General features: G+C 40.5%; 1 protein-coding gene across 1 annotated transcript in view; it reads right to left on the reverse strand.

Annotated features, from left to right (window-relative positions):
• The window catches only part of Prex2 (phosphatidylinositol-3,4,5-trisphosphate dependent Rac exchange factor 2), a 298,856-nt gene extending 278,312 nt beyond the window's left edge, over positions 1-20,544 (reverse strand). The window contains exon 1 of the mRNA XM_046428586.2: positions 19,871-20,544. Within this exon, the coding sequence (XP_046284542.1) occupies positions 19,871-20,011 (141 nt within the window). The 5' untranslated portion in view covers positions 20,012-20,544. The remainder of the gene's footprint in view (positions 1-19,870) is intronic.
• Between the last annotated feature and the right edge of the window lie 5,061 nt (positions 20,545-25,605).

The raw sequence follows: 25,605 nt of genomic DNA on the forward strand, positions 1-25,605 counted from the left end.
TATTTCTTTAGGTCAAGCAAACCAGGACTAAGAAGCCAACCACTGGATTTAGCAATATGAAACTCCTTGGTGACTTTGGCAAAGGCATTTTTGAAGGAATGATGGAATGAAAGCCAGTAGGACTGGATTTAAAAGTCAATGGGAAGACAGTAATGTGAATTTATGGCTCTTCAGTCCAACTCTTCTCTTTATTCTTGGGGTATGGTAAGGGAATTCTGCTTTCTTATGTAATCTCCTTTATCTTCATGGTACCTGAGGATGCTGTCCATCTGGGTTAGTCCATCTGGGTTATCACCACAATAACTAATCATGACAGTAATAATCTCTGTGCTCCCTTCAATGAGAAAGCATTTCAAGTTTCTCTCACCTATGCTGAGACAGACTTTAGAGCGAGAGCAGGTAGATGTTCTCTCTCAAGCTAGGAGACTTTTTTGATTCCCTTTTTTTTCCTCTAACATTGGAGGCTCAGATCCCACACCACAGGACTGGTGTGCAGGTTACTGATCATGTTTATAAATCCTATTATATGGGAGTTGCATATTGGTTACTTGCTCCTTTTTCCTAATGAGCAGTGGAAGAACAAGAAACCAGATTTCACTGCACCAAGGAGCCAATTTTAACTCTCCCCTGTACAGTACATTTTAGAAATAAAAAAAAAGGGGGGGGGAGGTATTCTTCTTTTCAAAGATTCATGAATCTGGAGAATTAGAGTAAACCATGAGAAGAGAGAATCAAAAAATCCCTAAGCACACTCAACTACAGAAAAAGCCTGTTCTTTCCCTCTGCTTCATTTCTGGTCACTGTGGCCCATCAGCAAGGTCTCTCTCTACTGGTGGTCTTCCAATTACTCCATAAACACATTTCAGTTCTCAACTCATTTTCTTTTCCTCTGTCATCTCAGAGTTCTCGAAAGCAGTCACATCATTTAAAGTACAGGAATCAAGTTTTTAGGGACACACTGGAGAGCATTATCTATCTCAATCCTTGATTGACATGCATATGAATGCCCTGTCATCCAGCTCCCTGTATTTCTCAACCCTACCTACAAATTAGAATCACTTGGGGAGCTTTTAAAAAACATTGATTCTTGTCATTCTTAGGTACAAGCTTTAAAAAAAAAAAGCCAATTTCATAGATGTAGAGAGCAGGACAATATTAGAAGCTGGGAGGAGGAGAGGGGAGAGGCTAGGGAGAGGCATGTTAATGGGTACAAAACTATGATTAGATAGGAGCGATAAGTTTGGGTGTCCTACAGGACAGTAAGGTATCTAGAGTTAACAATTATTTATCGCATGTTTCAAAACAGCTAGAAGAGATGATTTGAAATGTTCCCATCACACAAAAAAAAGGATACATGTTTAAGGTGATGGGTATGACAATTACCTTGATTCATTCATTACATATTGTATCAAAATTTCACCCTATGCCCCATAAATGTATGCTATTATTTGTACCAATTAATTTTTATTTCAAATACCAATTACCCCTTGCCTCTTCATTATGAGATTCTAATGAAAATGGTCAGGGGTGACCCGGGCGTATATCCCCCACTGAGTTAGTCCTTCCCACATTTGATGGACTTAATAGGTTGACCTCTCTCCATCTCCACTGTGCCCAGCAGAGCCATTCGCCTCTCTTGCTAACCCTCCCCATCAAATGACTCCTCTGAATCAAGGCTGAGTTCTGTGATTCCCTGGCTCAAACACCTTACCTAGCCCCTCACTGTCTACTAAATTAATTCTAAATTCCTACTTTTGGCTTTCAAGGCCATCCAGCTTCTGGCCCAGGACGCCTTGATCAACCCCATCCCATTCTGCACCCCTATCGTCCACCAATCTGCAGTCAAGACCATTTCAATCACTGTTCTACCAAGGCAAAACCCCGGGATGAGACACCCTTTCCAACAATTCCCATCAAAAGTAATAATCTACTCAAAAATCACAGGCTTTCCTTCTGTGTTACCAGAGTTATATATGAGAATCTGGTCGAGCCTGTAATTCCATTGGCTGCGGAGCTGAGGCAGGAGAAACACGAGTTCAAAGCCAGCCTCAGCAACTTAGCTAAGGCCCTAAGCAACTTAGTGAGACCCCGTCCCAAAATAAAATATAAAAAGGGCTGGGGATGTGCCCATTGGTTAAGCACCCCTAGGTTTAATCCCCAGTACACACACACACACACACACACACACAGAATTTGTCTAGCTTAGGTAAATAAGTAGGTGCTTAGGTAAATAAGCACACTGGCTTCACATAGTACAGACAGTTCAAGCCTCACTGGGTCAGCAGATGGGTAAAGTGAGCTGAGCACCCCCAGCCTGTACTGACCCTGACCTCCTGATATGAGGTCTGGGTAAGCTAGTAGATGACATCAATTGTATCCCAATTGCACAAGAGGAGAACGATTTGCTACTGATATTTTTTACATTACTTACTTCGAAGTCATAAAAGGATTACCTTTGGTTGAAGAAAACATGAGTTTATAGCTACTAGTGTGAGAACTCAACTCCAAAAGTTTTTTTTTTTTTAATGTATTTTTCCCAAACTAGTATCCCAGCCCAATCTTTGTAGGAGGTTGGTGGGGCTGAGAACTGCAAAGTGAAATATCAGGCTTTATTTGTAAATTGGTTCCATCAGAGACACAGAACCATGGAAATAGATTAGGGGTATTGTTATTGTTGCTGGGATAATTAATTCCATGTTGTCAAAAGACGGATGATCCTTATAGTATTTCTTCCTATAAATAGGAATAGCTCTCATTTGAGGTTTTGAGGCTTGGGGTTTTCTATTCACTTCTGGGTTTTGTCTTGGGGTAGAAGTTTGTTACTAAATGGTATCTGGACTTCACATTGCCTTACATGAAGTTTAGGGGCTATGGTTCCAAGGAACAGATCTTAACCTGACTAGAAACAACTGTTACTCAAATGCACACATCAAGTTAATAAACAAAACCACTTTGCACTTTGGTTTTTCTACAGTGAGAGTGACTGGTTTCCCCTCTTGCTATTTTCCCATATTTTCAGAACTGTGAGACAAATCATAACAATAGTATAAACAATCAAGGGCAAGAAATATTTAAGGTTCTGGGAATTACAACAAATCAAGCCATAGGAATGTTAATCATTGGTAAGCATGGAAATCAGGCTCAGATGAAGGGCAAAAGATTCTCTAACTCTATTCCTTGTCTTTAGACGTTTCCCCTGTGTGCACCTGGGAATGCACATGAGCTGAAGGAATGAAGGCCCTTTCAAATGTGTACACAGTGGGAGCAAAACAGACCTGCTGACCAAAATAAATAGCAGTCTTCCAACGAGCTGTCAGGAAGGTTTCTAAGCTTTTTCCTAATGGCTCCATCTCCAGATGAGCCTGCCCTTGATTTATTAAAGGAAGGTCCCAGTGGCTGGTAAATAATCTTCTAAATTATACAATAATCGTAAAATATTAATAAACCTTCCTGGGTGGAAAATGGACGAGGGAGAGTAACTACAAACCAAATGGCTCAAATGATTACTCTAATCATCCAAGTAAATAATGTGATAAAAGTAGTCAGTCAAAATCTACCTCTATTTTGTTTACAATTTTTAGTCCTAATCTTCATCATTACAGAATTATTCACCCTTCAGAAATTATCAGAAGCCCAAAGTCCATTCTCCAAGCTACCCAGTCAGTCTAGCAAAATTGCATCTGCCAAAGGATGCTGCAGGTGAAAGGGTACAGAAGAGGACAAACCTAAGTGCATGGGAAGGGGCTGGACTATAGGAACCATGTTTCTCAAATCTAGAAAGTGGCAGAGATCCTCAGAAGCAGGGCTTTTTTTTTTTTTAAGCTCTGGTGGTCATAAACCACAGACCTCAACTAGGTTAACCACTGACCCCAGTTCCTTTCATGACCCTCCACCATGTTCAGATATTATCTTGGACTAAAATCTTAAACCCAGACTCACTGCTCAATGATCGCCCCAACTGAGCTCCCTGTGCTATTGATTAGTGAGCACCATCAGCCTTCAATGGCTCTTCCTCAGACTTTGGCCAGGGTAATCTCAGCCTGGAGACCCAGATGAGGGCTAAGGCACTTAGCAGGGTGAAGCAGAAAAGCTAAGCTTCTGGCCGGGTGCCGTGGTACACGTCTGTAATCCCAGCAGCTGGGGAGGCTGAGGCAGGAGGATCACAAGTTCAAAGCCAGCCTCAGCAACTTAGCGAGGCCTTAAGCAACTTAGTGAAACTCTTGTCTCTAAATAGAACACAAAAGAGGGCTGGGATGTGGCTCAGTGGTTAAGTGCCCCTGAGTTCAATCCCTGGTAAGAAAAAAAAGAAGAAAGGAAGGAAAAGAAAGAAAGAAAATCGAAGCTTCCAAGCAGCGATGTTAATGGGATTGAAATTTTTGTTAGAGTTAAAGGGATATTATATACCAGATTTCCCTCAGAGGCACATATCTTACATGATTTAATCACAAAAATCTTGACTTTAAAGCTCCTTCGCATGTACTCATCCACATCTTGTGGTTAGTTTGGTACCATGGGTGTTGGCGTTACAATTGATTTTTGTCCCCATTCTGCCAGATCCAAACCACAGTCAAAAATCAGTTCCACTGATAAGGAACCCAGGTTTTTCCTTACTTGGAAACAATCAGGCAGACAAGTCACAAATGGCACAAAGGAGAAGTGAATGGCAAAGATTGCAACTTTCTGCAGTAATTGTGTTTGCACTTCCTTTAAACTTTTATGATGAATTAGCCGTGGAAAGGTCTCCTTAAAGAGTAACGGAAGAGGAAAGCACATAACCTTATCAAAAAAATACAGACAGTTGAGTCCCTTCCCTTCGGTGAGACTCCTTTAAAGCCTAATGTAATTCACCAATTTCCAATCTGAATCTGGTAATGACGATAGTGATGAGTCTATTTCCCTTCCTCTGTGCAACCAATTCAGTGAACTGAAGAATAAAGCTCAGCAAGAGGCTGTTTTAAAAATATCATGTATAGAACGAACCCTGAAAGGGATTTCAGCTCCAGAACCCAAGCTACCAGACTCTATTAACAATTAGGCAAGACACAAGGCCTCAGGATGCTGAGGAGAGAGGGAATATTTTCCACAGTCCTTAAGTGACCTTCCCCCTCCCCCACCCACAGCCTCTGGCAGCAGCTCCCAGTGACAATTTATGGGCCCCTAAGGGGCTGCATCCAGCTGTCCACAGTCTCAGGGGAGGCACTTCCATCGGGCCATCAGTAGGCAATTCCACAGGAAGAGAGCAGGGAGGGTTTGCAAGGTACTCATTATCTTTCCTCCCAGGAAAAGGCCAAAAAAAAAAAAAAAAAGTTTGAAGCCACTTCCTCCCTTAGCTTTCACTCCTGTCTGGGAGGATCTGGCAATGGCCACAAATCAGCCTTCAGATTCTGCTGCACATTCAGCATCGCCAGCCTCCACCCCAACCCACTTGTTGGAGGCTGCAGTCCCCATGCTTACAGCTAAAGGGCACCTCCCTTCAGAGGAAGCCTGTCAAGCCAATCATGTGCAACCACACAGCGTGCAAGGTTCCCAATGATGGTGAATTGGGACCCTACTAAGCTGTTGGGGCTGAAACCCCATTAGCAAAACACTATAAAATATTCTCCTTAATGAAGTAACAGAAAGAGGTGGCATATTTTTCATTCATACCTCCAAAAAATACATGCCCTTTATATTAAAAATCAGTGTGCTAAAAAATAATAACTAAAGAATAAAGTGGGTAAAATACCCTAAGTCTTAGAATCATCAAAGCAACATCAACTTCTCATATTTTAACTGAAAGCTCTGTCCACCTATTTATAACTTGATCCCCTTTGGGACCCTCAGATTATATGGTTGTGCAACTTCTCCAGACTAGAAACTGGGGAAAATATTCCCGTCTGTATAATAAGGCTGATTTACCAAACTGTTCTGAGACTATCAGAACACCACTTATCCTATCCCAAAAAAATAAGGCCCAGGGCTGGGAACACTGGCCTGGCATGCATGAGGCCCCAGGTTCCACCCCAGCACCACAAAAAGAAAAGGAGGAGGTGGCTTGACAAACAAAGCACTCTGAAAAATAATGACATTTTAACAATGAATAATTTGTTTCATTTGTGTTTAAATTACATTGCTTTCTAGAAAAGGAATCTGTGCAGAACAGCACACACATTTTGCAGAGTATAGGTATATACAGACTAATTTTATGCATATGTAAAATTTCTATGGGTGTATGTATATGTATGTATGTGTATATACATACATACACATATATATGCCTCAAATATATTATGGTCTACTCATATATCAGATAAACATCTTAGCTATACTTAAATATAAAACCATGGATTCAAACCTGTTATGTAGTACAATTATCCAAACAGAATTAAATGAAACTAGTAACCATAATAATGTTTATTAACAGATACACCATCAGGAAAATTATGGTGGCATAATTTTTAAAGGTTCTTAGTGTTTCCTGATTTCCACGAGGGAAATCGATCCTGGCTTCTGGGTAACATTGGCTCCTGAGCGCTCGCCTGGCTCTGACCCGTTTTGGGCTGACCATGAGCTTCTGCTGCTCTCTTGCTCTTGACCGTTTGCCTGAAATGAACTACTGTTCCTTCCTGACTTCTAGCTTCTGTGCACTTCCGGAGTCAACAAGTTCTGTGCCCGATTCCAACACTGCCCTTGATTTTCCTAGTCCGGATTAATCACACCATTCCCACAATCCAGAAATGCACGAGCCAGTGAATCAGCAGCAGAATGTCCTAGAATAGCCGAACAATGGATCTACTCGGAATCCCCACTCTCCCTCAGGTGTGTGTTCAAAGGATACAAAGGAATGGGGTTGCAGTACAGGAATAGGCAGCGCCGACATTTCTAGATTATCCTGGAGATGTCAGAAAATTTTAAAATGAAAGAAAATCTCCAAATCCCCCAGTCTCCCTATGGTATAAACCAATGGGAAAAAAAGTGGGGGAGGGGAACTCTTAAAAACATAATGTAAAAAGATAGATAAATATTAGATGTATTTCTATGTGGGCAAGAATCTAGGAAGAAAATAATGTTTAAAATTTGAATATAATCAGCTCTTAGAGTAAAGAAGCAAAGAATTAATATATAAAATTTCGAGGACATGAGACTCAAGAATTACTGGGTTCAAACAGTGGCAGAGACTACCCTTTGCCCTTCAATATTTATTTTCCACGTCTTTATTTACTGCAGAAATCCTGCAGGTTCCAGCTGGCCACATGTCACTCCAACTAGTCAGCATATTTCCCAGTCTCCCTTAGAGCTAGTCTGGCCATGTTACAAAGAACTGGTCACAGGGATGACAGTCACAGTGATGTGTGTAATTTCTGGGTCACACCCTTCAAGGGAGTGCTTGCCCTCCACTTTGTCTCCCACCTTCCATCCCCGCCAGGGCCAGAATGTGAAAGGGGTACTAGCAAGCCAGCCTCAACCACACAGAGGAGGATAACACTACCGTTCTGGTTGCCACCTTTTCTGCACATTGGAACCACCTGGAGAAACTATGTGAATACTGATGATGGCTGGCTCTCACCCCCCCCCCCCCAGGCTCTGATTTAACTGGGGATGTGAAGCAATAAGATGGAATGACCTGATGTGGCTGAGCTTCTTACTCCCCTGGAACACCGCTGGGCAACAGTATCAAAAATAAAAAAATAAATACAAAATTACCGGAGCTCCAAATAGGATGCAAAAAAAAAAAAAAAAAGACCATGTTGAGCACATACAGCTTTCCTATTCACAAACAATTCTCCTCTATTGTTTAAACCATTTTTATTTGGCGTCAGTTAAAGCAGCTGAACAAATATCCCTATAAATTTAGACAATAAACACAAAAATTCTGGCTTTCAGGAGAAAGAATATGTAAGTACAGGCTAAACAAAAAATTTTTTTTCCTGAAGAAAAAACTATCTGTAGCAACACACACACACACACACACACACACACATACACACACACAGTACAGTTTAAGCAGAATCCAAGGAACTCATGGTTAAGGTAGAGAAGATTTTAGAAGATTTTAAAGACAAACTACAAATATTAAGCATATTCAATTTGACAAGACAAAGAGAGAAAATATATAAAAGTTGGCCAATCTGTTAATGATTTGCATAAGCCAATGAGCTCTTGAATCAAAACGTGATGCTTTTAGGACGCAGAGTGTCCTAAAATAAGGAGTGATTTATCTTATAGGTCCATTTTTGACAGAACACAGATGAGACTGCTTTATTAAGAAATGGTCTCCTATTTTCTTACTATTCCACTCTCAACCTGTAAATTCCATTTCATGGTCCAAAGTGGCTGCCCCATCGCCTGACATTACATCCTGATACCAGACAGGGAGAAGAGAGAAAGGGGAGGTGGGAAAGAGTGCACACTCCTTCAGTAAAAGACCGCACTTTAGAAACTACCCATGCTGAGTAGCGGGTGTAGCTCAGTAGTGGAACACTTGCCTTGCATGTGTGAGGATCTGGATTCAATCCCCAGAACCATGGGGGGATGGAGGGGGAACAAAAAAAAGTCTTAAATTGTACAATTATATAGAGAGCTAAAATTTTTTACCACTATAGAAGAAAAGAACAATGGGTATTTAAGTCTTGGCCAAAAACTTCATTATTAAGAGGTACAAGAAAAACTGAGATAAAGTTAAATATAAACGAGATATTCAAAATAGACTGTGTAAAAATATAAAACATATAAATACATTTCTACATAAAATATAAAGATATATTAAAGTTACACAAAGTCAAGTATGACATGGATTGTGTGGGTGAGAGATTAACATTTAGGTGAATTAATAGAGTGTAATAATGCTTTTCCAAAGATCTTACCCTCACGCTACTGACAAAAAACAAAGCTCTGACATGGGAGATGTCATTTCTGGAATCCTAAGATCTCTTTCTTTGGGGCCACAGTCGTGAATAAGAACAGGCTGGAATTCAAAGGCGCATGAAACAAGGCCAAGCAAGGCATTAAAGAAAACATCAACATTTCTTGCATAATCTCAAAAAATGTGTCACTATCTACAAAGCCTCTCCTACTGGCAAGAAGACAACTTAAATAGATAATTGGAACAGCAAAAGTGGCAAAGCAAAGTCAAGCAGATATCAACCCTATTTGACTGTCTCAGGGAAAGAGTTTTAAAATGAATAAAAATGTTTACCCATCCCAATTCCAAATTGCGATATTTTTGCTATACACCCAATGAAGACTTTTATATCAGTATTCTAAATTTAACCAGCTGGAGTCATTTCTTAAGTATTGTACAATTTAACCTTTTCAAATGAAGGGCTTGCCTTTTAATGGAAAATATGTATTTCGCATTAATGAGAGAACGCAATGTCCTTGGCTTAGATATTCTCCATCAAAATAGGTCCTTTTTTGTACTCTATGTTTAGCTATATGGTAAGGCTAGAAGACAACAAATTTATTCAAGGAATCGATGTCTAAAATCATTTATACTACCTAAAATTTTTTCGAATTCATAACCTCAATTTAAATTTTCAGTTTTCCTTTAATTACAATCATTGAGCTCTTGGATCAAAAGCAATAGTTCATGAAAATGAGGAAAAACTTAGAAAAAATATTTTTATTAAATATATCAGGAGTCAAATGATTATGCTCAGTACCATGGGAAAAATGACCCAACCACACTTTTAAGCAATAAAAAACATCTCCTCAGGGATGTTTTTCCTGGAACTTTTGATTGTTCAAAGAAACTGTAATGCATAAATCAAAGAAGGTCTTGATTTTAATACAGTTAATAATCCAATTCTAATAGGTTAAAATTTAAATAAATTTAATAAATATTTTAATCAAAATAATAAAAGTCCATCTATTTTGAAAATTAAATTACAAGTAAGATTTGTTAAGAATTCATGCAAACAAAAACGATTTTAGTTTAAACTAATATGCTAGAAACACAATTTTATTTGGTATTAACATCAGGTACAGAGGAAAAGAAGACTTAAAAATGTAATCACATCAAAATGTTGTCAAATCCATGCTTCTTCAAGTGTGTACAGTGATGGATGTGTGCATAAAATGCAAAAAGGCAGCTCTTTAAAATTGGCACTGTGGCTCAAAAAATAACTGTCATTATTTCCAAGATCTGAACCTAGTCATAATATATTTACTACACCAGGAGTGCTCCGTTCTGTATTTTGACTCCTAAATATATATGCTGCATTTAAGTCACATTTAAAAGAATAATTGAACAGAGTGTCATATATCCAATCTCAGGTGTCCAAGTTCAGTTCTCTTTTCTACTCTTGAATATGCAGTGCCCCAAATCTCTGCTGTTCTCTTCAGGGCACCTTACTCTCAGCAAGAACACACAACACAACAAAAACAAAACAGGACACCAATGTGAGTTTGACTTCATAGGGAAGTACAGACCATCAGGTAGAAACCTAAAACTTCCCTCTCCCTTAACCTCCTTCTTCCCCAAAGTGGCCCTTGGCAGCATGCCTCCCTGACTCCAAGACTAAGCCCTCCCCTGCACTCCAAAAAGCCCCTCTGACCATCCCAGGACCTTTCCCTATTAAACCCTCCCTATTAAACCCAATGAGCTAGGGTTAGGGTTAGGGTTAGGATTAGGGTTAAGGTTAGGGTAGGTGAATATTAAGCAGATCTGAACAAGTGCCAGGCCCATTCTGAGGTTAAAGAAACAAAGGAGAGGAGATAAACTTGTGTCTGGAGAGAGGAGAAAAGGAGGAAGTGTTCACTACCTATGGAGACTTAACCAACAGAAGCTGGTTTGTATTTCAGGCTAGCCCTGTGAGATATTACTGTGTGTGTTTTTCAAATATGCAGCCTAGGCATAAAAAGACTATGTTAAGGGCTGGGGATGTGGCTCAAGCGGTAGCGCGCTCGTCTGGCATGCGTGCGGCCTGGGTTTGATCCTCAGCACCACATACAAACAAAGATGTTGTGTCCGCCGAAAACTAAATAAATACATAAGTAAATAAATATTAAAAATTTTCTCTCTCTCTCTCTCTCTCTCTCTCTCTCTCTCTCTCTCTCTCTCTCCCCCCTCCCTCTCTCACTCTATCTTAAAAAAAAAAAGACTATGTTAAGTTTGCCCAAAGAGACACAATTCTTAAGTTTCAGGGTGAGGATTTGGACCTAGGACTCCCTAACCCATGGTCTGGGCCATGCACTTCACCTCACTGTGCAGGGTGGAGGCGGAGTCCTACATGGGTGTTCACAAGGTGTAGACTGGAGAAGCAGCACAACTTTAAAAACACACAAGAGACAGCTTGCTCATTCTTACTGTCTGCAATGAAGCTTTTTGTGAGTATGTTCCATAGCAGGATGGCTTGGTAAATTCTGCCAAATGCCTACCCACCTACCAGTGTCAGAGAGGACCTTGCCATGACTTTCCTGAAGATGCCATCCGCTAGCCATGTGCCACCTTCCCTTGTAGATGACTTAGGTCCCTTCCCCTTGCTATCCTAATGTTCCTTAAACATCTTGGACAAAATCGTCCCCTTACGCTCCTAACCATTTCTCTCCTTGTATTTACCACCAAACTCCATCATTCTCTCCAGCTTCCATCATGGATCGACTCCTTCCTGCATTCCAGCTTCTGTTCACACTACAGAAGTGAAAACCTCAAGGCCATTCCTAACTGCCCAATTCAGCATCTCTTTAGTCTTCACACCACCTGATTTTCCAGAATTTCGGAAGTTCTTCTGGAGACTAAACCTGTCCTTGGCTTGCATAATACCATTCTCTCCTGGTTCTTTATTTCACCCTTTGACAGCTCAAAGTCATTGGCGACCTCTATACTTCCTCTCATCTTGACATATTGACTCTCCATCATCATACTTTGGTAGGTTGGTTCCCCATGTGCCGATGGTGGCTTCAACATATGTGATTAATTTCCAGATCTCTAACTTCTGCCCCAAATTCTTTCCTAAGTTTCACATTCCTATCTTCAAAAATCATAGCAGAATTGGCAGCTCAGATCACCATGTCCAAAACCAATACGATTTCCTCTTCCCAACGCTATTCAGTCCCTTGCATTCCCTTCTCAATAAATGGCACTCACCACCTATTATTCAAACAGAGACTAGGGACATACTCCATTCTACTTAAACCTCCACTTCTTGGTGAACACAAAATACTAAAGGTTCTACCCCAGAAAAGCCTGGTAGCTCTTGGGTGTTTGGTTTCTACGGTTTGATCTTGTGGTGGTATTAATTTTTGTATTTGCTTTTTGTCTTCTCGATTTCTTCTACCTTAGATCAGACATTCTGCATTTCTTTTTTTGGTGGTGGTGGGAGAGCGAGGTTGTCCCAGGATGAATCCAGGGACATTCAACAACTGAACCAAATCCCCAGTCCTATCTTTTGTATTTTATTTAGAGACAGGGTCTCACTGAGTTCCTTAGCTCCTCAATTTGGTTGAGGCTGGCTTTGAACTTGCAATCCTCCTGCCTCAGACTCCCAAGCCGCTGGGATTACAGGCCTGCGCCACCACACCCAGCTGACGTTCCACATTTCTTACCTGAACCAATACAGTGGCAGGAACTCCTCATGAGTAACTAGATTCCAGTCTTTGTTCCTCAACCCTGTGGACAGAATTTTTTTTAGGAAACAAATCTAATCTCAATAGAGACTATTCTTATATCAATGCCATCATATTATGCTAAAATATAATTATGTAGATGAAATCAAGACTAAACACACATCCCTCTGAACAGGGAATGGGCTCTTGCCCTATGATTAATACTCCAAAAATCAGAATTAAGAAAGAACCCCATTTAGTTCATGGTTCATTCGCTACAAAAGAAAAGTCAGTTCATTCTGCAAGCAGCTTCCTGATGTCATCCTTCTTGTACACATATTCAGACTAATGACTAGGAAACAAAGAACCCAGGCAAGTCAGCCAGTAACGCTGAGGCAGGGTGATCCAATGAGAGCAATCTTGGAACTTGGTGGGGGAAGAGGGCAGGTCTGCGGACCCTGAGAGCAGGACCTCCTTGGTCCTGCACAAGCTAGGCTATGTTTATGTTTCGTGCAGTTTCTAGGATTCCTGGCTTGTGCTCACCCTTAGTAAACAGGAACAACTTTTGAAGGTTATAGCCTGTCCCAAGTTAGGAAGGACAAGGAGAAGGCTTCTCTGTATGCTGTGTGGACTGCTAGAGAAGCCTGTGTGACAAGGCCAGGGAGGTGGGGAAGCAGTCAGCCAGGAGAGGGATCCAAGGAGAAACTCAGCCACACAGATTCAGGAAATCTTGGCCTGGCAAATTCTTCCCAGGGGAGACTCCCGTTCAGTGCCAACTGTGGAGGTCTCAGACCTGCTTATCATTGAAAGAGCCAGTGTCCCCTCACAGTTGATTCCCCATTACTTAGAGGAGAAGTCAGAATTCTCAAGAATGGAACTTTTCTCAAGCTGGACTGAACTTACTTGGTCTCCTACCAATAACCCGAAACACAGGACTTTTTATGTCCAGTCATGAAGACTGTTTCAGCAGCCCAGGGTGCCAAGCTCTGCCATAACAATGTCACACTGCACATGCTTCTGGGGGACAGGCAATTTTCCTTCCAATTTAGCACATTCCTCCTCCCCCTTGCTGGGTCAGCTCATGGTCACCTCTCCCTCACTTCTAGTCTTGGGGACTCCTATAATGCTCCCATGTCCCCTTGCTTATGACTCTAATATTGCTCCTGCCACACAGCATCATGGTTATCTGTGCACTTTTCTTTTTTCCTCCAGCAAATCATGCACTTACTATGGATAAAACCAAGCCTAACTCCTCTTGGCATCCCCAGTACCTAACAATAAGCTGTAACTGTCTCCTCGGCTGCTATAACAAAATACCACAAACTGAGGACCTAAATGGAAACTTATTTCCTCACATTTCTGAAGGCTAGATGTTCAAGATCAAGGTGTCAACAGATTTGGTTTCTGCTGAGGCCTCCTTCCTTGTCTTGCAAATGGCCACCGTGTGTGTGTGTGTGTGTGTGTGTGTGTGTGTGTGTGTGTGTGTGTGTCTCCTCCCATGGGCTTGCTTCTGTGAGCCTCTGGCCTTTCTCTGTGTCTCCAAATCTCTTCTTTGAAGAATCTAGTCACACTGGATTAGGGTTCACTGGAAGAGCCTCATTTTAACTTAATCACCCCTTTAAAAGCTCTATCTACAAATTCAGTTCCATTCTTAAGTACTGGCAGTTAGGACTTCAACAAATGAATCCTGGGGAGAGAAAGACAATTCAGACCTTAGGCACAATGTGTTGAATCAATTCATATTTGCCTGGAAGACTCAGGTCATGACTGAAAGAGGTTGTTTTCAGATTCATTCAAACTCAGCTTTGTTTGCTTTTGCTTTGTTTGCCTGTTTGTTTGTTTTCATGAGCACCTGTTATTTACAGAGCACCATGTTCAAGCCAAGAAAAGCCCACATAGGAAGTAAACTCACAATCCCTGTTCAATGGGAACTGTTCACTGGGAATTTACCATTGAGATAAGTGGTTTTACTGACTGCTTTTGCAAAAGCACAAATCTAAAGCAGGTGGACTGTGCCTGGAAGAAGCCAAAGTAGGGAACCCACAGTCATAAAATTCAGCTCCCCCTGGCCACCTGAATGAGTCCCTGGAGCTCCAGGGAGCACCCTGTGAGAGAGCTAAGAGCCTTGTAATCCCAGTGACTCAGGAGGCTGAGACAGGAGGAATGTAAGTTCCAAACCAGCCTCAATAACTTAGCGAGGACCTGAGCAACTTAGTGACACCCTGTCTCAAAATAAAAAACTAAAAGGGTCTGGAGATGTAGCTTAGTGGTAAAGCGCCCTAGGTTCAATATCTAGTACCAAAAAATAAAAACGAAAGAGGTGAGAAACTATGTGCTAAGCCAAATCAGATAGCAAATATGCAAATTCTTAGTGTAAACCATAAGGCACCAAATTAACTTTGGTGATTATTACACAGAATATAGAGTTTTTTTCACAGTTTTAAAGTCAATTTGCTCATTAAAAAGAGTACCATGAAAAGGACTACATTGACAGAAGAAAAATACAAGAAGAGGCTTAGAAACATAGAGAAGCATAGAGGAAAATATACAGAGAAAATTATATCTAATGACCCTACAAACCTGAGTCATTTCTAACTGTAGAATCAGAGGAAATAACAGGAACTGCTTAAGGTCCTTCTTAGGAGCCAGACCCTGGGCTGAAGACACAGCATGTGCCACTGCAATCTGGAGAAATGCTATTTCCCCTTTTTACAGATTAAGAAAAAGAGGCCTGAGAAGTTTAGGAATATCTTATGTTACACAATAAACTGAAGACAGGACTCAAATTCTAGAAAAATCTGAGGTCAATGCCTAGACAGACGACAAAGGTCAAAATCTTATATTTACAACAAGACTCATTATATGCCTATAATGTGAATAACCACGCCTTCTGGTACGCCACAAAACAATCCCTGTTTGAATCTGTTTCCAGTATAATTAGTGACAACCCTACCTTTCTCTCTCAGAAGTGTAAAGGAGACAAAATATTAAATGGTTATCCTGCTTCAATGCCAGTGGCCCATGATGAAACTTGTCTACACAATTTTTCCACTGAAAAATAAAAATTGGAGGTCCCCTTGTTCAAAAAGCAGGGGGGAAAATACTAGTAAGGGTTTGGAAAGACAAAGCTTTTTTTCTTTCATGTATCTGCTCTGCTGGTGCCCCACTGTCCCACCTGATCTCACTTGCAAAATAAAAGATAAAATCAGTAAGAACTTCAAGATGGCGGTAGATGAGCGTTAAACCCTGAGCTCAAAGCCCTGTACCACTGCACAGGATGCACACCCATGAAGAGCCCTGAGTCTGCCCTTTCTCCGTCCACTCAAAATGGGTCTGTGATCTTGGCATGCTGTGTCGCTGGACTGCAAACAGGAAGCAGGCCACAACCTACTATTGTCCACACTCCAGACAATAAATACTGGATATTAGGCCTATAAAATCATTTCTCTAGAAGAACTGTTTTATAGTATTTCTAATGCAACACAAAAATTCATTTCCCAAACAGAACAAGATATAAAAGTAAATTAAGTAAATATAACAGTAAATTAAGTCACTCTCTAGCATTTTATCAATAATCTCAAAAACAACTCATCCAGATAATGTAACCTACCCATGATCTCAAGTGAAAATTCAAAATACCTGAGATGAAACAATAGTGCATTACAAAGTCTTTAATATCTCAATGCCTCATTGAAGACATGTTTCTGGTTTAAAGGCAGGTATAGGTCTCTTTTGAAACTTTTTGTGGCACAAATTCAAATGTGCATGAGCAAAGCTTAAGAAACTTAAGACCAAATGGGGGCGAGCGGAATTTGAATGTTCAGGATGATTGAGGAACTACCCTTAAAAAACAGGGTTAGGAGGATGGAGGATGCATCAATTCATTGATTCATTCCATCACTCAATAAGCATTTATTGATGAGCTACAGTGTTACAAGCACTGCACATAATTCTGGGGAAGCACAGACAAGCAAAATATATATCCTGGTCCTCAAGGAGTGTGTAGTAGAATGAGACAAAGGGAAACAAATAAATGCCTCAACTACTTTGGCTTCCAGAAGAAGTAAATATGGAGTCTAGTGGGTATAAAATAGGGAGTAGTAATATGGGGTAGAGAAGTAGATACAAAGCAGGGAACAATTCTGGGACAGAAGGAGAAAACTGAGCCTTAAAAACCCAGTAGGAATCACCAGGTATATAAAGAAGAACAAAGGCTGAGGCCTGAGAAAACATGGCACATCATGGGAAGGGCAAGTCATTCTGAATGAGGACAGCCACCTTAAAGCACAGAGCTTTGGTCAAACAATGTGTGCTCCTGGGTGCCTAGGCAGCAACTAGAAAAAAAGATGCATATGGAATGATACTATGGTACAGAGATAAGAGTGATGAGCATAGGTCCTCTGGGGGATGGGGTAGGAGAAAAAGCACTTTATTTATTTATTTATTTATTTATTTATTTATTTATTTATTTTTGTGGTGCTGGGCATTGAACCCAGGGCCTTGTGGATGCGAGGCAAGCACTCTACCAATGAGCTATATCCCTGGCTCCAAAAGCCCTTTTTAAAAAGGCCAAAAAAGGTAGAATTGAGGAAACAGGACTCAAAGGTATTTAAGATCTTAGTAACAAATTTTCCCCTCTGGTTCTATAATCTGTTTTTCTTTTTTTGCGGGGGGAGCCCATGGAAGGGGTACCAGAGATTGAACTCAGGGGCACTTGACCACTGAGCTACATACCCAGCCCTATTTTATATTTTATTTAGAGACAGGGTCTCACTGAGTTGCTTAGCCTCTTACTGTTGCTGAGGCTGGCTTTGAACTCGCAATCCTTCTGTCTTAGCCTCCAGAACCCAGATGTGCACCACCAGCCAGGTGGTTCTATGATCTTTTTTAAAATTTTCTTTCAAGATTTTTGTTTTTTTTGGTGGGGTGCTGGGAATTGACTCCAGGGCTTTGTGCATGTGAGGAAAGCACTCTACCAACTGATCTATGTCCCTAGCCCACTATGATCTTTTAATCAAAGGAAATAATGCCATTTGTGTTGCTCATTCATGGACCCATAGTAAAAATTTGTTGTTAGAACTAAAAATGTGTTTTCCATCTCTTCTTCCTGTTCCTAATAAAGTCACACTTTATTCACATCAGTATGACTTAAGGCAATCACAGAAATCTAAACCAATGATTAATCAAATATTTAGATTTGACTTAGGATCGCACTATCAATTCATTGCAACATATTTGCTGCTCAATTTTTTTAATACTATGGTTGATTTTTTAAAATAATTTTAATTGTCTCTGTTTCTGCTCATTCCCTTAGAATAGGATTCTAGAAGATAAATTATCAAGCCAAAGAGTGTGAATATTTTTAAGCTCTTGGTACATGACAGTGTAGTCTGATATGAAAACTAGATTGATTACATCAACTACAGGTGACCAAGTAAATTCATAAGGGGATTAAAGTTGCTATAATAACTCCTAAAAGAGAAAACTGAATATAATAATTTAAAATAGATTTTTGGCTTTGAATAACCAGTCATGACCAAAAATAAGACAGAGTAACCCTTTGTTTAAGGTGACATTCAGGTCAATAAGTGCATTTGTGTATGTAAACATACATAAGCACAAATACTGGGTAAAGTAGAAGAGTTCATAATTTCTAAATAAGATTAAAAACAGTGAAATCATAATATAATCTCCTACATGTAAAAAGGAAAATACAATTTATTTTAGACTTCCCATACTATTTTACCTTGTTGTCTATATAGGAATAATAAGTTTTCAATTGTAATAATCAGATGTTCAGATGAGAGGAAAAACTGATGAAGATCAACAAATCATTTTTTAAGGTAGATTATGTTAGTAGTGTATTTCTCCAGCTTAGTATTCTGCAGGGTACTTTTTCCAGCTATTTTCAAAAAGCAATACCTCTTTAAGAAATGACTCAAATTCTTCAAAAGTCAAAGGACTCTGTCACCCACAAAGTACCATGAAAGCCAAATCTAAAGCTACTAAAAGTTAAATCTCCTTAAAAAACTCTTTTCACAGTCACTATGGGAAAGAAGTGTAAAATCATCCTATGTATCACCAATTGCCAGGATATTCTCAAATACCTGAACCATTGCAAATAATAGGACTGAACTATACTGATTTTGAGAAATCAAGCAGTAGCCAACCTGTGCATTTTACATCATTTGAGACATCCTTCTTTCCTTCTTGACTCAGCCAAGAAGTGAATTTCCTCTATGGGGACTGTAAGCAGAAACTTTACAGATTTCATACAACTGGGCAGGAAGTTTGGCACTTGAAATATTTCCCTTCAGACAGGAGGGGTATGGAACAGAGTGAAAGAAGTGGAAGTTTAGAGGATTTGAGTTGAGATTGCAAAGCTTCTTTAAATGATGTTGTTGCTGGCATCTGGGTGGACAGGAGCCAATCTTCAAATTCTTTGTCTTGTCAGCAGTGAACAGGAAAAATGTACTGTTTGAGTGATGTCTCAGAAGTTACTTTCACTAAATTTTGCCCCTCCTGCCCTAAAATGAATGAAATATTTTCAAAGCACACTTCCAGTGAGTCAAATTGAAACCTGCAAACCAAGTTCGTGCCCAGTTCTACGAAATCCTGAAGTTGTTAGACTCGAGTTTTATTACACCACTCTCATGGGCTCATGTGCATAGCAACAGAGCAGAGGATAGATTTAAACCAGGAGGAAGGAGATTGTAGGACCAAGGACGGGGGAGCGCACATGTGGCTTTAATATCCAACAGCTGCGATAGAATGGTAACCCCACCACCACCACCCCCCAGCCAACCCCCGCTGCTCCTTCTGTACCCGCCCCGCCAAGATGTTGCAAAGATTATAACTAAGGGGACTTCACTGCCAGGTTATCTGAGTAACTCCAGCTCCAGTAGATTCGAAGAATTTTTTAAATCTACATGTACCTGAATGCAGCAGCTTAGATTTTAATCACCAAGGCTTTATAACAAAATCTCCAGGGTTAGGAGACCGAGGGAAGAGGTGGGGGGTCACACTGCAAACTGATCAAACTGCGACGGAGGAAATAAAAAGTGAGGGAAGATCAGGCAGCCAGGATTTCCCACACAGGACGCCTTCCTTTAGAGCTTAACTTTTCAGATTCTCAGCTCTCCAAGGCCCTGGTCACTCAGTGGGACTCTAACCATTGACAAATCCCTGCAGCGGATCATCGCGACCGCGAACTCCGCGTCCCAGCGCGGATCGGATGCCCCCACCGGTCCCTTAGTGCCCACAGAGACAATGCCGCGGATGCTCCAGCACCCACTCCCCCTCGCCGCCCCGCGGTCCCCCTGCGTAGCAGCGCAGGGGCACTCACCGACACTAGGAACTCCAGGGTGCCCACGTAGTCCCGCTCGGTCTTCTGCAGCTCGCTGAGCACGCACACGCGCAGCCGAAGCTGTTTCTCCATGTCCTTGGCGCTCTCGGCGCGGCCGTCCCCTCGGCTCTCCTCGCTCATGGTGGGCGGCGGGACGCGGGGCTTGCCGGCCGTGCTGCGCGCTGCCCCGCGCGCTTCTGCTGCTCTGCTCCCGGCGGCTAGAGAGGAAAGTTGCCGCCTCGGTAAAGTCCGAGGAGGGACGGACGACTTTACATGCTGTGGTGAGGATGGGGAGGTGGGAGAGGAGGGCACTCAGACTGGAACTCCCGCGCGACAGGCGCGGGGCTCTGCACAGGAAACTCCCGGGAGAGCAAGCTCGCGCTCGGGCTCTGAGCGCCCAGCCCCGCTGCTCCGGCCTCACGCGGCCTGAGCCCGAGTGTAGGCGGCTCCTGCAGCCACAGCGGTGTCTTGGACATTCATCAAATGCTTTCTATCCATGTGACTCCGACCCTTTACCCTTGGCCAGATCTCAGGAAAAAGGAAACACAACCCTGGGGAAGTGTGTCGTGCTAGCTAACTAAACACACACACACACACACACACACACACACTCACTCTCTCAGCACTTGAGATGGAACTAATTGGAGGTTCCCAAACCTAAGAGGACACACTCCAAGACAGCTCCAGGGTTGCTCCTGAGACTCCCGCCTATTGTTAAGCTTTACTGTGTTTTGCACAAATCCTGAAAGCAAAGAAACAAGTCCCCGGCGGTTACATAACTTGATGGGAACAAAAACAACCCCGGTATTGACCCTCCCATCTTTGAAAAGAAACACATTGATTTCTGGTTTTATTCAGGCACAAAACAGGTTTGCATTTAAAAACCCCCAACTGAGAATATTTCACAGAACAGACACCCTCCTGTCTGCACTTGGAAAGTCAATTAGCATAATAAATGAGGATGCTATAGGAAAGTGACAGCCCCTACCCATTCAATAAACTCCAGATACAATAAGCATCACCCTTGCAGCGGGGTGTTTAGACATCTTTGCATGTCTATAACTTTTCTTCAAGGTCCGCATAGTATGTAAATTCAAGGAGAGGCAGAATCTTTGTGCTAGTTTTGTTTCTAAGAGCTGCTGTGATTTAAAAAGGTAAAACTGTTATTGAATGCTCATGGAAAAGAGACAAAGAAGGAAAGAGATTGAGAGATTATCTTAGGTTTGAGGATAGAAACAGAGCATTCTGATTTTAAGGTTTAAATTCATTGCCTTTTCTCACTTGGAAATAGAGTCAAGACCTCCAAGAGCTGATTTCTTCTAATGAATGTAGCAAACAAAATAATCCATATATATTTTCATCTACATATTAACCACATATTTTTCAGAATCATTTTTTATCTATTTAAAACAACTTTAAACAGTCCACACACAACTAATGACATCTAAATAAGTTTATTTAGATGAGTGAATGGTTTTGATGCAAGAAAGGGGCATATTAATTTGTTCCCATAGTTGAAAACACTTGTGAAACTCTAAAAAAAGATCCTTTCCTCAGTATTTTCATTAAAATCTACATCAGTTTGATGATGATGTCTTTTCAGAGCATGATTTTAGGCTGTAATAAGTAATGAGACAGAGAGGAATTGTACTTTCTTGAAGGAAAGATGAAGTTTTGAATGATGTGTGTGGAGCTGATGAAAAAGATGCAGATTTTCCTCTTTCTTTTGCATATGGCTAAAGAGATAGCCGAGAGCAGAGAACAAATAATATAAAAAGCTTTACATCCTGTGGCGGAAGAATGGAGAGCAAGGCACATTAAAGAGCAGACCTCACAGCACCTGGTAAACAATAAACAAAAGAAAAGGAAGAACTAGGAATCACACATCCAGTGGTGAATGGAAACCTCAAACCTAACCTGCCTCTCCATGGACTACAGACAGCAAAGAATGAATGCATCTTTTCCTCTTTAGGTCTCCACCCTTCCTCAATGGAAAAAAAAAAATAAGTTACCTAGAGCTTTTCATTAGAAACTTTAGATAATCCAGAGTAAATTTATCTAGAGCTTTCCATCAGGAACTCTAGATAAAAGAGAATCCTCTTAAAATTATCCCCAAACAGAAAACTGCTTATGCAATTTCCTTTTAACAACAACTTTAGTCCCTAAGCAACCCACTCAAACTGCTGTCTCCCCTTTGCAAACTATATGCTTGATTGTGAATTACCCCTGAAGTTTAACCCATCCAAAACATTTGCCTTGGCTTCACCAACATGCCTCCAAGACCTTGTGAAGAATGTAGTGTTAAGGCACCAGGACTACAGATGCACTTATTTCTAGGCAAAATTTCTCAAAGTGGACAATAGACCATTGCATTACAACACCTAAGCTCTCCTTAAAGTCAAATATTCCTGGGCTCCTCCCCCAAAATGTATTGAATAAGTATCTCAGACATTACACTTTAATGTCTTTTAACAAAGCTCTCAGATTATTCTTAGGCTCACTAACATATGAGAACCACCATGTGAGGACTTAACAATAGACTCAGGGAGAGGGTCATAAGTGTAAGTAACTATATATTAAAGGTAAGGGGTAATGAATGCTTTGCCCAAAAAAAATGGAAAATTAATTAATTAATTTTTAAAAATTCTAAAAATGCAATGGAAGTTCGAAGATACTCATTTATTTGTGCAGATTCAAATTTTTCTCAGAAGTGCCTGTGTATAAAATATTATATTTACAGTTTCTGACCATTTTTCTGCTCCTCAGTCTGCTCCTCAGTATCATTTACAATTAATGAACAACTCCAGGACACCATGTAATGCCTTCTGCCAGTCACCTTTCAGTGTCTTCTGTAACCCTGGCTGGAGTTCTTAATTCTCCATCAAAGACATAAGAGCATAAGAAAACAGGGCTGGAGTATCTGGAAACTTTCACTTTGATGGTAAATAAGGTCTTTCATAAACTCTGAATGTGTTGTATCCCTTCCCACTTCCCCTATTGAAATTTCAGGCTCTGCCTGCCAGGAAAAGGAAAGCAACAACCAAAATGATGGACAAGATCCAGTTTTTTCCTGAAATACTAATGAGGTTGAAGCCTCCAATAAAAAAGAGATGAGAGAAAAGAACATCAAGAGAAGTAGCTGAGTACTAAACTAGCTCAGCCATTAAATTTATTTCGTATGCATGAACTTGGTGTGGTTAGAATCCATTATCATAAAGTTCAAAGAGCCAAAGCTCAGGAGCACAGTGGGCTTCCTTTGGTCAGGCCCAGAGAAGGAAAACTCCTGGACTAAGATACTGAAAAAATCCAAGGCTGGTTCTTTGCGAGAAGACAGCTCTCCAAACCTATTCAGAAAGAGGTCATTTTAGCCTCTTCATCATTTTTATACTACTATTTGTCTGGGTAAAGGACTAAATTAAATTAGATACTGAAGATCAGTAAAAGATATAGCTTTAAAAAAAAGCAAGATTGCTTTAATGCATAGCCATCTTGTTAAATAGAGGACTCCAAGTATCCAAATACTCTTTATCCACAGGTAAAATTGATGTATAAGTGTATCTGTAGTCCTGGTGCCTTAACACTTAAAATTAATTTCCTTTACTGCTCTGATCTATGATAGATGTCCCTACAGTATATTAGTGTAGAAAAATATTGCAGACACCTTGCATTTATGTTAGTGTATATTTTAAGAGTCTTCAACAAGAAGTAATTCTGATAATATTTATTAATTTAGTTAATAATTTCTGCCTAATCCCTCAGTTACTTGCACTTCACTTTGTTGATCATTTAGCATGATAAGTACAGCATGTTCTGGAGCATGTAATCAATTCTATCATACTGATACAAGTATTTAGAATGTGTCTTGTTTAAAAACACAAAATATAGTTTTCATAAACCATATTTTAATTTCCAGGACAATATTTTATGGCACAGCAAACTAAATAAATGTTTAGATGATGTTACTTCAGCAAGACTCCAAAGTTCTTAAAGATGTGATCATTTCCAGATTAGCTTAATTAAGAACAAATCATCCTCATAGCCATAATCTAACATGTAATGGGTAATCACTTTCTCAATATGAGGACTTAACTTATAACCATCCCAGCAAAATCAACAGGCAGTTTGGGTCTGTTATTAGTCTCAGAAGAAGATCATCCTTGAAGTGTTCATCTACCTGCCATTCTCCCTCCCGGCAACTTCCTTAAAAAATTTGTCTGACCCATATACCTTTAAACTACACCCTATTTCTCTAGTCCCTGGAAAAATTATTCTAAAGAGTTCTACTCATTTCCTGTGATAGGCAGAATAATGCTCACACACATACAAAGACACCTTCATCCTAATCCCCAGAACTACAAATATGTTGCTTTAAATAGCCAAAGGTCATCACATACAGGTGTGATTGGATTAAGGATCTTGATATGGAGGGATTCTCCTGGACAACCAGAGAGACTGGTGTGAGGACCTAATCACATGAATCCTTAAAAGCAGAGAACCTTTCCAGGTGTGATTACAGAGGGAGATGTGACTGTGAAGGATGGTCAGACATGCAGCACTGCATTGAAGATAGAGGGAGCAAGGCACTAGCCAAGGATCACATGCAGACTGTAGAAGCAGAAAATGGTTCCCTAGAGACCCCAGAAGGAATGTACCCGTTAACACCTTGATTTTAACCCAGTAACACCAACTTTGGACTTCTTTTTTTTTAAATATTTTTTTAGTTGTAGTTGAACACAATGTCTTTATTTAATTTATTTTTATATAGTGCTGAGGATCGAACCCAGCGCCTCACATGTGCTAGAGGAGCACTCTACTGCTGAGTTACAACCCCAGCCTCCCAACCATGGACTTCTCACCCTCAGAACTATATGGTAATAAATGTGTGTTGTTTTAAGCTACTGAATTTATTATTCAGCAAAAAAATCTAATACATTGTCTTTACCTCCCAATCTTTTCCCAAATTCCTATAATATGATTACTCTCTGATTAGCGGAATAGCACTGATCTTGTAAGGGTCATCAGGGTCCTTTATGCTGCATCCAATGGATGCTTTTCCTTCCTTGTCCTATTTTACCTTCCTGTAGCATTTGACAGTGGTGACTGTCTCTCATCCAGGTAAAGCTCTTTGCTCTGCTTTCTATGATATTGTTGATCTGGTTTTTCTTTATCTATTTTGCCTTTCCTTGCAGAGTTCTCTTCCATGGCCCATTTCTGAAAGTTGATGTTCTTGGGAGTTTGGTCCTAGGCGACCTTCTTCCTCTTGGCCCTTTATTCGTCATCTCCTATTCTCAATTGGTTAAGGATTGCCTCATGGGCATTAACCGGTCCTTATACTTCCATGTTACCTATGCATAAGTGCCTAGAATTTTTCACAGAGAAGATTTGAGCCAGAGGTCAAAAAGGATAATCACTTTTAGACTGTTCTTACATGAAGTTGGTCTGAGCTTTTGTAGAACTGGTTCTATGATCATCAGGAAAAAAAGAAGAAAGGTCAAGAGGGTTTTTTTCCTAGAATACAAGAGAAATGTGATCCTCCTTCAAATCCTTCAAGATAAAGGCAAATGTCATTTATGACCTAGCTTCTCTGGCTTCATTCTGTGCCAGTTTCCCAACTTGCAATATGTACCCTAGTCAGACTAGAGTGCTTTTCAGAATTGTTAAAATGCCAAGCTCCGTGATATAGTACAGTCCTTTCCCCTATTACAGCACTTATTATGCTTTATCATAACTGTAGG

This window comes from Marmota monax, unplaced genomic scaffold (genome assembly GCF_021218885.2).
Source record: "Marmota monax isolate L192 unplaced genomic scaffold, Marmota_monax_Labrador192_F-V1.1 WCK01_AAM20220418_F8-fsc00044, whole genome shotgun sequence".
NCBI lineage: Eukaryota > Metazoa > Chordata > Mammalia > Rodentia > Sciuridae > Marmota > Marmota monax.